This window comes from Panulirus ornatus, chromosome 40 (genome assembly GCF_036320965.1).
Source record: "Panulirus ornatus isolate Po-2019 chromosome 40, ASM3632096v1, whole genome shotgun sequence".
Classification (NCBI taxonomy): Eukaryota; Metazoa; Arthropoda; class Malacostraca; order Decapoda; family Palinuridae; genus Panulirus; species Panulirus ornatus.
The window spans coordinates 12,417,201-12,433,747 of record NC_092263.1 but is presented as its reverse complement, the minus strand read 5'-3'; the positions used below and the strand labels follow the sequence as shown (position 1 = coordinate 12,433,747).

The following is a 16,547-nucleotide window of genomic DNA, read 5'->3' as shown; positions in this document are numbered from 1 at the left end:
CTGGTTGGGTTGGGTTGGTTGGGTTGGGTTGGTTGGGTTGGGTTGGGTTGGTTGGGTTGGGTTGGTTGGGTTGGTTGATGGGTTGGTATCAAGATATGTGCCACTGCGTGTCCTTAAATATACTGAAGCGTAAGACAGAGGAGGAGGAAGGTGTAGGTGAGTGGAAGGCGGTGATGACCGAACCCAGCAGAGGGTGGGATGAAGGAGGAGCTGCAGAAGGAGGAGGAGGAGGAGCGAGCGGACAGCAGCAGAGAGTGGGATGAAGGAGGAGCTGCAGGAGGAGGAGGATGAGGAGGAGCGAGCGAGCGAGAGCGGACAGACATCATCACACACAACATGTTGTATGACGAAGGTCCTCCTCCTCCTCCTTCGCCTCCTCCTGCTGCTCCTCCTCTTCCTCCTCCTCCTCCTCTTCCTGCTCCTCCTCCTCCCTCTCCTTCTGCATCAAGATGTGTGGGTGTGTGAGTGTGGTGTGTGTGGGCCCCTGTGGTCCTTCCTCTCTCCCACTTCTCCCCACTGCGGGAGGTGTGTGCGGTGTGTGTTTGCTTTCACTCTCTGCCTGCGGTCGTCCTATGCTTCCCTCCCTTGCGACTGCGGCGTTTCTTCCCGCCGCGCTTGTGTTGATGCCTGCGACGCCAGCGGCGACGGAGCGCTGTAGCCTCCTTGCGAGTGAGGGCCGTCTCTCCGCCCGCCTTGGACTCGGCGAAGTCTGCCCCATCGGCGTATAATCTATCCTCGTCTCCTGTGAAGGCGTAGGCTGAAACAGAAGACGTGACGCCTTTACCATCGCGGCTAGAAAGGAGGGCGTTGGGTTCCCCCTCCGTCGGGAACGGGTGGGGCTGGCCGCTCCGGGAGAAGGGCTTGGACGACGAGGTCACCACAGTGCGAGTAACGCCGTATCTTCTGGTGCTGGTGGTCGTCCCACCGCTACGACTAATACTACTACTACTACTACCTCCTCCTGCGAGGGCGCGACCCCTGATCCTAGCGCTGGCGTCTGGGGACGTCGCCCCACCACCAGCCACCGCAGGAGGAGGAGGAGAACCACTCCCACTTCTCCCTCCCTCGACGTGGGTCGAGTGTGTATAATACGTGCTCCTTCCTCCTACGCCCTCACCGCCCGAGAGGGACTTGTGGCTCTCACTCCTCCTCCTCGAGAAGGGCAAGGGAGGAGGAGAGGCGTCGTCGCTACTGCTGCTCCGAACGCCAACGCCCTCTCTGACGTAGGGCAAGGGACGAGGAGGAGGAGTGTCGCTGCCGGTGCTCCTCCCTCGACCGCCAACGCCTCCTCTGATGTAGGGCAAAGGAGGAGGTGGAGGAGGAGGAGGTGGAGAGGCATCGCCCACGCGATTGACCACAGGATCGATGTGGCCCACCACGTCCTGGCCATACGAGTGGCCCACGTAGCTGAACTTGCCCCCAGCTGGGTTCGACGGGCCCACCGTGTTGCGACGGTGGGACGTGTTCCTGAAGGTGTAAGTCCCCAGGTCGAACCCAGCGGGAGGTGGAGGGAGGTTCTGCCCTCCGTTAGGTGGATGGAGGAGGACGTCACCTCCGAGTCCACCGCTTCCACCGCCTCGTCCACCGCTCGTGAAGTTGTAAGAGTAGCTTCGAGTGGAGGTGGAGGAGTATCCATGTGGTTTGCCTCCGTCGCCCTCCGGACCTGGGGCGAGCGGAAATGAAGAACGACTGAAGTTAAAGACACGGGAGGAACCCGACCCACCCGTGTAACCCGACCCGCCCGTGTATCCCGACCCACCCGTGTATCCCGACCCACCCGTGTAGGTAGATCCATTCGAGAAGGTGGTTCTACCAGAGAAGTCCGTTCTTCGGTAGTCTGTTCGACCAGGGAACCCTGATCTACCGGAGAAGTCTGTTCTACCAGAGAAGTCTGATCTACCAAAATCTGATCTACCAGAGAAGTCTGATCTACTGGAATCTCTTCTTCCAGAGATGTCTGTTCTACCAGAGAAGTCTGATCTACCGAAATCTGATCTACCAGAGAAGTCGGATCTACTGGAATCTGTTCTACCAGAGATGTCTGTTCTACCAGAGAAGTCTGATCTACCGAAATCTGATCTACCAGAGAAGTCTGATCTACCGGAATCTGTTCTACCAGAAAAGTTTCTTCTACCAGAGAAGTCTGATCTACCGAAATCTGATCTACCAGAGAAGTCTGATCTACCGGAATCTGTTCTACCAGAGATGTCTGTTCTACCAGAGAAGTCTGATCTACCGAAATCTGATCTACCAGAGAAGTCTGTTCTACTGAAGTTTGATCTTCTGAAGACGTCCGTTCTACCAGAGATGTCCGATCTACCAGAGATGTCTGTTCTACCAGAGATGTCTGATCTACCGAAATCTGATCTACCAGAGATGTCCGATCTACCAGAGATGTCCGATCTACCAGAGATGTCTGTTCTACCAGAGATGTCTGATCTACCGAAATCTGATCTACCAGAGAAGTCTGATCTACTGGAATCTGTTCTACCAGAGATGTCCGATCTACCAGATATGTCCGTTCTACCAGAGGTGTCTGATCTACCAGATATGTCCGTTCTACCAGATATGTCCGTTCTACCAGAGATGTCTGATCTACCAGAGATGTCTGATCTACCAGAGGTGTCTGATCTACCAGATATGTCCGTCCTACCAGATATGTCCGTTCTACCAGAGGTGTCTGATCTACCAGAGAAGTCTGATCTACTGGAATCTGTTCTACCAGAGATGTCCGATCTACCAGATATGTCCGTCCTACCAGATATGTCCGTTCTACCAGAGATGTCCGATCTACCAGAGATGTCTGTTCTACCAGAGAAGTCTGATCTACCGAAATCTGATCTACCAGAGAAGTCTGATCTACTGGAATCTGTTCTACCAGAGATGTCTGATCTACCAGATATGTCCGTCCTACCAGAGGTGTCTGATCTACCAGATATGTCCGTTCTACCAGATATATCTGTTCTACCAGAGATGTCTGATCTACCAGATATGTCCGTTCTACCAGAGATGTCCGTTCTACCAGAGATGTCTGATCTACCAGATATGTCCGTTCTACCAGATATGTCCGTTCTACCAGAGATGTCCGTTCTACCAGAGATGTCTGATCTACCAGATATGTCCGTTCTACCAGAGATGTCCGTTCTACCAGAGATGTCTGATCTACCAGAGGTGTCTGATCTACCAGAGATGTCCGTTCTACCAGAGATGTCTGATCTACCAGAGGTGTCTGATCTACCAGAGATGTCTGATCTACCAGGTATGTCCGTTCTACCAGATATGTCCGTTCTACCAGAGATGTCTGATTCACCCGAATCTCTTGATCCATTTGAATAATCTGATCTACCCGTATATCTCGTCCTATCCGAATATCTACCTTCACCCGTATACCTACGTTCACCTGGGTACCCACCTCTACCCGTGTATCGAGGATCTTCCGTGCGTATAGGGTCTTCAGCATAACTAGGCTCCTCCGTGTATCTAGGCTCAGTGGTGGTGCTAGGTTCCCCCGTATATCTAGGCCTACCCGTGTATCTAGGTTCAGTTGTGGTGCTAGGCTCCCCCGTATATCCAGGCCTGCCCGTGTATCTAGGCTCATCTGTGGTGGTAGGCTCCCCCGTATATCCAGGCCTGCCCGTGTATCTAGGTTCAGTTGTGGTGCTAGGCTCCCCCGTATATCCAGGCCTGCCCGTGTATCTAGGTTCAACTGTGGTGCTAGGCTCCCCCGTGTGCCTAGGCCTGCCCGTGTATCTAGGCTCAACTGTGGTGGTAGGCTCCCCCGTATATCCAGGCCTGCCCGTGTATCTAGGTTCAGTTGTGGTGCTAGGCTCCCCCGTATATCCAGGCCTACCCGTGTATCTAGGTTCAGCTGTAGTGCTAGGCTCCCCCGTATATCTAGGCCTACCCGTGTATCTAGGGTCAATCGTCCGTCTAGGGGTCTCCGTATATCTAGGCTCACCCGTGTTTCTAGGCTCTTCCGTATAGCCAGGTTCACCTGGACGACCAGGTTCTCCCGTGTAGCCAGGTTCCCTTGAACGATCACTAGGTTCACCTGGTCGACCAGGTTCTCTCGGGTAGCCAGGTTCCCTTGAACGATCACCAGGTTCACCTGGACGACCAGGTTCTCCCGTGTAGCCAGGTTCCCTTGAACGATCACCAGGTTCACCTGGTCGACCAGGTTCTCCCGTGTAGCCAGGTTCCCTTGAACGATCACCAGGTTCTCCTGGCCTACCAGGTTCTTTTGGGTAGCCAGGTTCTCTTGAACGATCACCAGGTTCTCCTGGCCTACCAGGTTCTCTTGGGTAGCCAGGTTCTCTTGAACGATCACCAGGTTTAACTGGCCGACCAGGTTCACCTGGCCGACCAGGTTCTCCCGTGTAGCCAGGTTCCCTTGAACGATCACCAGGTTCACCTGGCCTACCAGGTTCTCTTGGGTAGCCAGGTTCTCTTGAACGATCACCAGGTTCTCCTGGCCTACCAGGTTCTCTTGGGTAGCCAGGTTCCCTTGAACGATCACCAGGTTCACCTGGACGACCAGGTTCTCTTGGGTAGCCAGGTTCCCTTGAACGATCACCAGGTTCACCTGGACGACCAGGTTCACCTGGCCGACCAGGTTCTCCCGTGTAGCCAGGTTCCCTTGAACGATCACCAGGTTCTCCTGGCCGACCAGGTTCTCTTGGATAGCCAGGTTCCCTTGAACGATCACCAGGTTCACCTGGACGACCAGGTTCTCCTGGCCGACCAGGTTCTCTTGGGTAGCCAGGTTCCCTTGAACGATCACCAGGTTCACCTGGACGAACAGGTTCACCTGGACGACCAGGTTCACCTGGCCGACCAGGTTCTCCCGTGTAGCCAGGTTCCCTTGAACGATCACCAGGTTCTCCTGGCCGACCAGGTTCTCTTGGAGAGCCAGCTTCTCTTGAACGATCACCAGGTTCTCCTGGTCGACCAGGTTCTCTTGGGTAGCCAGGTTCCCTTGAACGATCACCAGGTTCACCTGGACGACCAGGTTCTCCTGGCCGACCAGGTTCTCTTGGGTAGCCAGGTTCCCTTGAACGATCACCAGGTTCACCTGGACGAACAGGTTCACCTGGACGACCAGGTTCACCTGGCCGACCAGGTTCTCCCGTGTAGCCAGGTTCCCTTGAACGATCACCAGGTTCTCCTGGCCGACCAGGTTCTCTTGGAGAGCCAGCTTCTCTTGAACGATCACCAGGTTCTCCTGGTCGACCAGGTTCTCTTGGGTAGCCAGGTTCCCTTGAACGATCACCAGGTTCACCTGGACGACCGGGTTCTCCCGTGTAGCCAGGTTCCCTTGAACGATCACCAGGTTCACCTGGACGACCAGGTTCTCCCGTGAAGCCAGGTTCTCTTGAACGATCACCAGGTTCTCCTGGTCGACCAGGTTCTCTTGGGTAGCCAGGTTCCCTTGAACGATCACCAGGTTCACCTGGACGACCAGGTTCTCTTGGATAGCCAGGTTCCTTTGAACGATCACCAGGTTCACCTGGACGACCAGGTTCTCTTGGGTAGCCAGGTTCCCTTGAACGATCACCAGGTTCACCTGGACGACCAGGTTCTCTTGGGTAGCCAGGTTCCCTTGAACGATCACCAGGTTCACCTGGACGACCAGGTTCTCTTGTGTAGCCAGGTTCCCTTGAACGATCACCAGGTTCACCTGGACGACCAGGTTCCCTTGGATAGCCAGGTTCCCTTGAACGATCACCAGGTTCACCTGGGCGACCAGGTTCTCTTGGATAGCCAGGTTCCCTTGAACGATCACCAGGCTCACCTGGTCGACCAGGTTCTCTTGTGTAGCCAGGTTCCCTTGAACGATCACCAGGTTCGCCTGGTCGACCAGGTTCTCCCGTATAGCCAGGTTCCCTTGAACGGTCACCAGGTTCTCCTGGTCGACCAGGTTCTCTTGCATAGCCAGGTTCCCTTGAACGATCACCAGGTTCACCTGGACGACCAGGTTCTCTTGGGTAGCCAGGTTCCCTTGAACGATCACCAGGTTCACCTGGTCGACCAGGTTCTCTTGGGTAGCCAGGTTCCCTTGAACGATCACCAGGTTCACCTGGACGACCAGGTTCTCTTGCATAGCCAGGTTCCCTTGAACGATCACCAGGTTCACCTGGACGACCAGGTTCTCTTGGATAGCCAGGTTCCCTTGAACGATCACCAGGTTCACCTGGACGACCAGGTTCTCTTGGATAGCCAGGTTCCCTTGAACGATCACCAGGTTCACCTGGTCGACCAGGTTCTCTTGGATAGCCAGGTTCCCTTGAACGATCACCAGGTTCACCTGGACGACCAGGTTCTCCCGTATAGCCAGGTTCCCTTGAACGATCACCAGGTTCACCTGGTCGACCAGGTTCCCCGTGATAGCCAGGTTCCCTTGAACGATCACCAGGTTGACCTGGTCGACCAGGTTCCCTTGGATAGCCAGGTTCCCTTGAACGATCACCAGGTTCACCTGGTCGACCAGGTTCTCCCGTGTAACCAGGTTCCCTTGAACGATCACCAGGTTCACCTGGTCGACCAGGTTCCCTTGGATAGCCAGGTTCCCTTGAACGATCACCAGGTTCACCTGGACGACCAGGTTCTCCCGTGATAGCCAGGTTCCCTTGAACGATCACCAGGTTCACCTGGACGACCAGGTTCTCTTGTGTAGCCAGGTTCCCTTGAACGATCACCAGGTTCACCTGGACGACCAGGTTCTCTGGGTAGCCAGGTTCCCTTGAACGATCACCAGGTTCACCTGGACGACCAGGTTCTCTTGGGTAGCCAGGTTCCCTTGAGCGATCACCAGGTTCACCTGGACGACCAGGTTCTCTTGGGTAGCCAGGTTCCCTTGAACGATCACCAGGTTCACCTGGACGACCAGGTTCTCCCGTATAACCAGGTTCCCTTGAACGATCACCAGGTTCACCTGGTCGACCAGGTTCTCCTGGGTAGCCAGGTTCCCTTGAACGATCACCAGGTTCACCTGGACGACCAGGTTCTCTTGGGTAGCCAGGTTCCCTTGAACGATCACCAGGTTCACCTGGACGACCAGGTTCTCCCGTGTAGCCAGGTTCCCTTGAACGATCACCAGGTTCACCTGGTCGACCAGGTTCTCTCGTGTAGCCAGGTTCCCTTGAACGATCACCAGGTTCACCTGGACGACCAGGTTCTCTTGGATAGCCAGGTTCCCTTGAACGATCACCAGGTTCACCTGGTCGACCAGGTTCTCCCGTGTAGCCAGGTTCCCTTGAACGATCACCAGGTTCACCTGGACTACCGGGTTCCCCCGTGTAGCCAGGTTCCCTTGAACTATCACCAGGTTCACCTGGACGACCAGGTTCTCTTGGGTAGCCAGGTTCCCTTGAACGATCACCAGGTTCACCTGGTCGACCAGGTTCCCTTGGATTGCCAGGTTCCCTTGAACGATCTCCAGGTTCACCTGGTCGACCAGGTTCTCCCGTATAGCCAGGTTCCCTTGAACGATCACCAGGTTCACCTGGTCGACCAGGTTCTCTTGGGTAGCCAGGTTCCCTTGAGCGATCACCAGGTTCACCTGGTCGACCAGGTTCTCTTGGGTAGCCAGGATCCCTTGAACGATCACCAGGTTCACCCGATCGACCAGGTTCTCCCGTATAGCCAGGTTCCCTTGAACGATCACCAGGTTCTCCTGGTCGACCAGGTTCTCTTGGGTAGCCAGGTTCCCTTGAACGATCACCAGGTTCACCTGGTCGACCAGGTTCTCCCGTATAGCCAGGTTCCCTTGAACGATCACCAGGTTCACCTGGTCGACCAGGTTCTCCCGTATAGCCAGGTTCCCTTGAACGATCACCAGGTTCTCCTGGTCGACCAGGTTCTCCCGTATAGCCAGGTTCCCTTGAACGATCACCAGGTTCACCTGGTCGACCAGGTTCTCCCGTATAGCCAGGTTCCCTTGAACGATCACCAGGTTCACCTGGTCGACCAGGTTCTCCCGTATAGCCAGGTTCCCTTGAACGATCACCAGGTTCTCCTGGTCGACCAGGTTCTCTTGGGTAGCCAGGTTCCCTTGAACGATCACCAGGTTCACCTGGACGACCAGGTTCCCTTGGGTAGTCAGGTTCCCTTGAATGATCACCAGGTTCACCTGGGCGACCAGGTTCTCCTGGGTAGCCAGGTTCCCTTGAACGATCACCAGGTTCACCTGGTCGACCAGGTTCTCCCGTATCGCCAGGTTCCCTTGAACGATCACCAGGTTCACCTGGTCGACCAGGTTCCCTAGTATAGCCAGGCTCCCTTGAACGATCACCAGGTTCACCTGGACGACCAGGTTCTCTTGGGTAGCCAGGTTCTCTTGAACGATCAGCGGGTTCACCTCGACGACCAGGTTCTCCCGTGTTGCCACGTTCCCTTGAACGACCACCAGGTCTTCGACGTCGACCAGGTTCTCTTGTGTAGCCAGGTCCCCTTGAACGATCACCAGGTTCACCTGGTCGACCAGGTTCTCCCGTATAGCCAGGTTCCCTTGAACGACCACCAGGTCTTCGACGTCGACCAGGTTCTCTTGTGTAGCCAGGTCCCCTTGAACGATCACCAGGTTCACCTGGTCGACCAGGTGAACCTGGTCGACCAGGTTCTCCCGTATAGCCAGGTTCCCTTGAACGATCACCAGGTTCTCCTGGTCGACCAGGTTCTCTTGGGTAGCCAGGTTCCCTTGAACGATCACCAGGTTCTCCTGGTCGACCAGGTTCTCTTGGGTAGCCAGGTTCCCTTGAACGATCACCAGGTTCACCTGGTCGACCAGGTTCTCTCGTGTTTCCAGGCTCCCTTGAACGATCACCAGGTTCACCTGGTCGACCAGGTTCTCCCGTATAGCCAGGTTCCCTTGAACGATCACCAGGTTCACCTGGTCGACCAGGTTCTCCCGTATAGCCAGGTTCCCTTGAACGATCACCAGGTTCACCTGGTCGACCAGGTTCTCCCGTATAGCCAGGTTCCCTTGAACGATCACCAGGTTCACCTGGTCGACCAGGTTCTCCCGTATAGCCAGGTTCCCTTGAACGGTCACCAGGTTCACCTGGTCGACCAGGTTCTCCCGTATAGCCAGATTCCCTTGAACGGTCACCAGGTTCTCCTGGTCGACCAGGTTCTCTTGGGTAGCCAGGTTCCCTTGAACGATCACCAGGTTCACCTGGTCGACCAGGTTCTCTCGTGTTTCCAGGCTCCCTTGAACGATCACCAGGTTCACCTGGTCGACCAGGTTCTCCCGTATAGCCAGGTTCCCTTGAACGATCACCAGGTTCACCTGGTCGACCAGGTTCTCCCGTATAGCCAGGTTCCCTTGAACGATCACCAGGTTCACCTGGTCGACCAGGTTCTCCCGTATAGCCAGGTTCCCTTGAACGATCACCAGGTTCACCTGGACGACCAGGTTCTCCCGTAAAGCCAGGTTCCCTTGAACGATCACCAGGTTCACCTGGTCGCTCAGGTTCTCCCGTATAGCCAGGTTCCCTTGAACGATCACCAGGTTCACCTGGTCGACCAGGTTCTCTTGGGTAGCCAGGTTCCCTTGAACGATCACCAGGTTCACCTGGACGACCAGGTTCACCTGGACGACCAGGTTCTCTTGGGTAGCCAGGTTCCCTTGAACGATCACCAGGTTCACCTGGTCGACCAGGTTCTCCCGTATAGCCAGGTTCCCTTGAACGATCACCAGGTTCACCTGGTCGACCAGGTTCTCTTGGGTAGCCAGGTTCCCTTGAACGATCACCAGGTTCACCTGGACGACCAGGTTCTCTTGGGTAGCCAGGTTCCCTTGAACGATCACCAGGTTCACCTGGTCGACCAGGTTCTCCCGTATAGCCAGGTTCCCTTGAACGATCACCAGGTTCACCTGGTCGACCAGGTTCTCTTGGGTAGCCAGGTTCCCTTGAACGACTACCAGGTTCACCTGGTCGACCAGATTCTCCCGTATAGCCAGGTTCACCTGGTCGACCAGGTTCTCCCGTATAGCCAGGTTCCCTTGAACGATCACCAGGTTCACCTGGTCGACCAGGTTCTCTTGGGTAGCCAGGTTCCCTTGAACGATCACCAGGTTCACCTGGTCGACCAGGTTCTCTTGGGTAGCCAGGTTCCCTTGAACGATCACCAGGTTCACCTGGTCGACCAGATTCACCCGTATAGCCAGGTTCCCTTGAACGATCACCAGGTTCACCTGGTCGACCAGGTTCTCTTGGGTAGCCAGGTTCCCTTGAACGATCACCAGGTTCACCTGGCCGACCAGGTTCTCTTGGGTAGCCAGGTTCCCTTGAACGATCACCAGGTTCACCTGGTCGACCAGGTTCTCTTGGGTAGCCAGGTTCCCTTGAACGATCACCAGGTTCACCTGGTCGACCAGGTTCTCTTGGGTAGCCAGGTTCCCTTGAACGATCACCAGGTTCACCTGGTCGACCAGGTTCTCTTGGGTAGCCAGGTTCCCTTGAACGATCACCAGGTTCACCTGGTCGACCAGATTCACCCGTATAGCCAGGTTCACCTGGTCGACCAGGTTCTCTTGGGTAGCCAGGTTCCCTTGAACGATCACCAGGTTCACCTGGTCGACCAGATTCACCCGTATAGCCAGGTTCACCTGGTCGACCAGGTTCTCCCGTATAGCCAGGTTCACCTGGTCGACCAGGTTCTCCCGTATAGCCAGGTTCACCTGGTCGACCAGGTTCTCCCGTATAGCCAGGTTCACCTGGTCGACCAGGTTCTCTTGGGTAGCCAGGTTCCCTTGAACGACTACCAGGTTCACCTGGTCGACCAGGTTCTCTTGGGTAGCCAGGTTCCCTTGAACGATCACCAGGTTCACCTGGTCGACCAGGTTCTCTTGGGTAGCCAGGTTCCCTTGAACGATCACCAGGTTCACCTGGTCGACCAGATTCACCCGTATAGCCAGGTTCACCTGGTCGACCAGGTTCTCTTGGGTAGCCAGGTTCCCTTGAACGATCACCAGGTTCACCTGGTCGACCAGGTTCTCCCGTATAGCCAGGTTCACCTGGTCGACCAGGTTCTCTTGGGTAGCCAGGTTCCCTTGAACGATCACCAGGTTCACCTGGTCGACCAGGTTCTCTTGGGTAGCCAGGTTCCCTTGAACGATCACCAGGTTCACCTGGACGACCAGGTTCTCTTGGGTAGCCAGGTTCCCTTGAACGATCACCAGGTTCACCTGGTCGACCAGGTTCTCCCGTATAGCCAGGTTCACCTGGTCGACCAGGTTCTCTTGGGTAGCCAGGTTCCCTTGAACGACTACCAGGTTCACCTGGTCGACCAGGTTCTCCCGTATAGCCAGGTTCACCAGGCCGGCCAGATTCACCCGTATAGCCAGGTTCACCTGGTCGACCAGGTTCTCCCGTATAGCCAGGTTCACCTGGTCGACCAGGTTCTCTTGGGTAGCCAGGTTCCCTTGAACGACTACCAGGTTCACCTGGTCGACCAGGTTCTCCCGTATAGCCAGGTTCACCTGGTCGACCAGGTTCTCTTGGGTAGCCAGGTTCCCTTGAACGACTACCAGGTTCACCTGGTCGACCAGGTTCTCCCGTATAGCCAGGTTCACCAGGCCGGCCAGATTCACCCGTATAGCCAGGTTCACCTGGTCGACCAGATTCACCCGTATGGCCAGGTTCACCCGGTCGACCAGGTTCTCTTGGGTAGCCAGGTTCCCTTGAACGATCACCAGGTTCACCTGGTCGACCAGGTTCTCTTGGGTAGCCAGGTTCCCTTGAACGATCACCAGGTTCACCTGGTCGACCAGGTTCTCCCGTATAGCCAGGTTCACCTGGTCGACCAGGTTCTCTTGGGTAGCCAGGTTCCCTTGAACGATCACCAGGTTCACCTGGTCGACCAGGTTCTCCCGTATAGCCAGGTTCACCTGGTCGACCAGGTTCTCTTGGGTAGCCAGGTTCCCTTGAACGATCACCAGGTTCACCTGGTCGACCAGGTTCTCCCGTATAGCCAGGTTCACCTGGTCGACCAGGTTCTCTTGGGTAGCCAGGTTCCCTTGAACGATCACCAGGTTCACCTGGTCGACCAGGTTCTCCCGTATAGCCAGGTTCACCTGGTCGACCAGGTTCTCTTGGGTAGCCAGGTTCCCTTGAACGATCACCAGGTTCACCTGGTCGACCAGGTTCTCCCGTATAGCCAGGTTCACCTGGTCGACCAGGTTCTCTTGGGTAGCCAGGTTCCCTTGAACGACTACCAGGTTCACCTGGTCGACCAGGTTCTCTTGGGTAGCCAGGTTCCCTTGAACGATCACCAGGTTCACCTGGTCGACCAGGTTCTCCCGTATAGCCAGGTTCACCTGGTCGACCAGGTTCTCTTGGGTAGCCAGGTTCCCTTGAACGACTACCAGGTTCACCTGGTCGACCAGGTTCTCTTGGGTAGCCAGGTTCCCTTGAACGATCACCAGGTTCACCTGGTCGACCAGGTTCTCTTGGGTAGCCAGGTTCCCTTGAACGATCACCAGGTTCACCTGGTCGACCAGGTTCTCCCGTATAGCCAGGTTCACCTGGTCGACCAGGTTCTCTTGGGTAGCCAGGTTCCCTTGAACGATCACCAGGTTCACCTGGTCGACCAGGTTCTCTTGGGTAGCCAGGTTCCCTTGAACGATCACCAGGTTCACCTGGTCGACCAGGTTCTCTTGGGTAGCCAGGTTCCCTTGAACGATCACCAGGTTCACCTGGTCGACCAGGTTCTCTTGGGTAGCCAGGTTCCCTTGAACGATCACCAGGTTCACCTGGTCGACCAGGTTCTCTTGGGTAGCCAGGTTCCCTTGAACGATCACCAGGTTCACCTGGTCGACCAGGTTCTCTTGGATAGCCAGGTTCCCTTGAACGATCACCAGGTTCACCTGGTCGACCAGGTTCTCTTGGATAGCCAGGTTCCCTTGAACGATCACCAGGTTCACCTGGTCGACCAGGTTCTCTTGGGTAGCCAGGTTCCCTTGAACGATCACCAGGTTCACCTGGTCGACCAGGTTCTCCCGTATAGCCAGGTTCCCTTGAACGATCACCAGGTTCACCTGGTCGACCAGATTCACCCGTATAGCCAGGTTCACCTGGTCGACCAGGTTCTCCCGTATAGCCAGGTTCACCTGGTCGACCAGGTTCTCTTGGGTAGCCAGGTTCCCTTGAACGATCACCAGGTTCACCTGGTCGACCAGGTTCTCTTGGGTAGCCAGGTTCAATACTACACCACCATGACCTGGGTCGCTTACTCAAAACTCTGTCCCGGGATGGATCTTAGAATGTCCTCGACGGATTGATTGGAGGGGACAATGACTTTATTTATGATGTGGATGACGCCGTTTTGGGCTTCGATGTCCTTCTCTGTGATCTTTGCGTCCTCGACCCCAAGGGCACGGCGCCACACCTGCAGCCTTACGGGGTTCTCCTCGTTCAAGGACATGATGGCCTGGGAAGAAGAAGATGAAGGAGGAGGTGAGGTGAGGTGAGGGTGGGGGAGGTGAGGTGAGGGAGGAGGTGGTGAGGGAGGAGGTGAGGTGAGGGTGGACGTGAGGTGGAGGTGAGGTGAAGGAGGAGGGACGAGGAGGAGGTGAAGGAGGTGGAGGTGAGGTGAGGTGAGGTGAGGGTGGAGGTGAGGTGAGGGAGGAGGTGAGGTGAGGTGAGGTGAGGGGAGGTGGAGGTGAGGTGAAGGAGGTGAGGGAGGAGGAGGAGGTGAAGGAGGTGGAGGTGAGGTGAGGTGAGGTGAGGTGAGGTGAGGTGAGGTGAGGGAGGAGGTGAGGTGAAGGAGGTGAGGGAGGAGGTGAGGGACGAGGAGGAGGTGGAAGAGGAGTTGGAGGTGAGCGAGGAGGAGGAGGAGGTGAAGGAGGAGGAGGAAGACGTGAAGGAGGAGGAGGAGGAGGAGAAGGTGGTGGAGGTGAGGTGAGGGAGGAGGAGGTGAGGGAGGAGGAGGAGATGAGGGATGAGGAGGTGAGGGACGAAGAGGTGGTGAAGGAGGAGGAGGAGGAGGAGGTGAGGGAGGAGGAGGTGAGGCGAGGGAGGAGGAGGAGGAGGAGGAGGAGGTGAGGGAGGACGAGTAGGAGGAGGTGAGGGAGGAGGAGGAGGAAGAGGGAAGGGAATGGAAATTAGCCACAAAAAGTGAATATTTCTTTTCTTTTCTTTCTTTTTAGACGTTTTAGAATTTGATCGAAGGATGTCTAAGGGGAAAGCATCGCTTCACATTGATCATTTTAGGTATTTTAGGGGTCTAAAGTATATTTTAAGGGGATATTTTAGGTATTTTAGGGGTCTAAAGTATATTTTAAGGGGATATTTTAGGTATTTTAGGGGTCTAAAGTATATTTTAAGGGGATATTCTAGGTATTTTAGGTTCTAAAGTATATTCTAAGGGGATATTTTAGGTATTTTAGGGGTCTAAAGTATATTCTAAGGGGGGTATTTTAGGTATTTTAGGGATCTAAAGTATATTCTAAGGGGATATTTTAGGTATCTTAGGTTCTAAAGTATATTCTAAGGGGATATTTTAGGTATTTTAGGGGTCTAAAGTCTTGTGGGATATTTTAAGGATATTTTAAGGGGAGGGAGGGAAGCATTTTTGACCCAAAAAAATAATTGGACTTCGAGTGAAAATTTTCTCTCTCTCTCTCTCTCTCTCTCTCTCTCTCTCTCTCTCTCTCTCTCTCTCTCTCTCTCTCTCTCTCTCTCTCTCTCTCTCTCTCTCTCTACTCTCTCTCTATCTCTTCTCTCTTCTATCCCTCACCTGGTTGTCGGTGATGGCGTTGGTCAGATGGCGCCCGTAGGCCCCGTGGAATCGCACCAGCTGTCCCGCCAGCTCCAGGTCACGCCGGGCCTCGGAGATGACCTCCGAATCCACAGCTGGTGGAGGTCAAAGGTCAAAGGGTCATATTGTGGGCCTTCCTCGAGAAGAAATGCCGTGGAAAGCAAAATGTGTCAACTCAAGCCAGTGTGAGATGAAACCCCGTGTGAATTGAAGCCCCGTGTGAAATGAAGCCCCGTGTGAAATGAAGCCCCGTGTGAATTGAGGCCCCGTGTGAAATGAGGCCCGTGTGAAATGAAGCCCCGTGTGAAATGAGGCCCGTGTGAAATGAAGCCCCGTGTGAAATGAAGCCCCGTGTGAAATGAAGCCCGTGTGAAATGAAGCCCGTGTGAAATGAAGCCCGTGTGAAATGAAACCCGTGTGAAATACACCCCCACCCCATACTTACCATACCAGAGGGCCCCCCTTACAATACAAACCCCCATCCCACCATACCTACTATACCCCCTACAATACAAACACCCCCCCATACAAACCCCCCCCCAAATACCTACCATATCAGACGGCCCCCTACAATACAACCCACCCTCCCATACCATACCAGACTGCTCCTACAATACACCCCATCCCTCCCATACCAGACGACCCCCTACAATACACCCACCCTCCCATGCCATACCAGACTGCCCCTACAATACACCCCATCCCTCCCATATCAGACGGCCCCCTACAATACAACCCACCCTCCCATACCATACCAGACTGCTCCTACAATACACCCCATCCCTCCCATACCAGACGGCCCCCTACAATACACCCACCCTCCCATGCCAGACGGCCCCCTACAATACTCCCACCCTCCCATACCATACCAGACTGCCCCTACAATACACCCCATCCCTCCCATACCAGACGGCCCCCTACAATACACCCACCCTCCCATGCCAGACGGCCCCCTACAATACGGACCCCCTACAATACACACACCCCTACCATACCAGACGGCCCCCTACAATACACCCACCCTCCCATGCCAGACGGCCCCCTACAATACACCCACCCTCCCATACCATACCATACGGCCCCCTACAATACACCCACCCTCCCATACCATACCAGACTGCCCCTACAATACACCCACCCTCCCATGCCAGACGGCCCCCTACAATACTCCCACCCTCCCATACCATACCAGATGGACCCCCTACAATACACCCACCCTCCCATACCATACCATACGGCCCCCTACAATACACCCCTCCCCCACAATACCTACCATACCAAGCGGCTTCGTCAGGGACGAAGAAAGTGTAGTCGCCCGTGTGGCTCAGGGTCTCTTCCAAGCCAGCTTTTCGAACCAGCTCGACGAACGTGAAGAGTTGTCGACTCTCAGCCAGCTCAATCAAGTTCTTGGCTGCGGGAGAGGGAGAGGGAGAGAGGGAGAGGGAGAGGGAGAGGGAGAGGAAGAGGGAGAGGGTGAGGGTGAGGGTGAGGGAGAGGGTGAGAAGGGGAGAGGGTGAGGGTGAGGGAGAGGTGAGAGAGGGTGAGGGAGAGGGTGAGGGTGTGGGAGAGGGAGAGGGAGAGGGTGAGAGAGGGTGAGGGAGAGGGTGAGGGTGTGGGAGAGGGTGAGGAAGAGGGTGAGAAGGGGAGAGGGTGAGGGAGAGGGAGAGGGTGAGAGAGGGAAGGGAGAGGGAGGGAAGAAGGAGGGAGATGAGTATATTGGCTAAAGTGAGGGAATTCTTGATTCAGATGTGGGTCCACTATCTATCGACCCTTAACTCTACCTGGTT

The 16,547-nt window shown here is 55.3% G+C and overlaps 1 protein-coding gene across 1 annotated transcript in view; it reads right to left on the bottom strand.

Moving 5' to 3' along the window:
• LOC139761509 (uncharacterized) overlaps window positions 1-16,547 on the bottom strand; it is a 104,631-nt gene that overhangs the window by 321 nt on the left and 87,763 nt on the right. Inside the window, exons 9-14 of the mRNA XM_071685774.1 lie at window positions 16,034-16,171; window positions 14,740-14,855; window positions 13,235-13,431; window positions 11,540-11,664; window positions 10,139-10,173; window positions 1-9,581 (exon numbers count right to left, since the gene is read on the bottom strand). The exon at window positions 1-9,581 is cut by the window's left edge and continues 321 nt beyond it. Coding sequence (XP_071541875.1) covers window positions 549-9,581; window positions 10,139-10,173; window positions 11,540-11,664; window positions 13,235-13,431; window positions 14,740-14,855; window positions 16,034-16,171 — 9,644 coding nt within the window. The 3' untranslated portion in view covers window positions 1-548. The remainder of the gene's footprint in view (window positions 9,582-10,138; window positions 10,174-11,539; window positions 11,665-13,234; window positions 13,432-14,739; window positions 14,856-16,033; window positions 16,172-16,547) is intronic.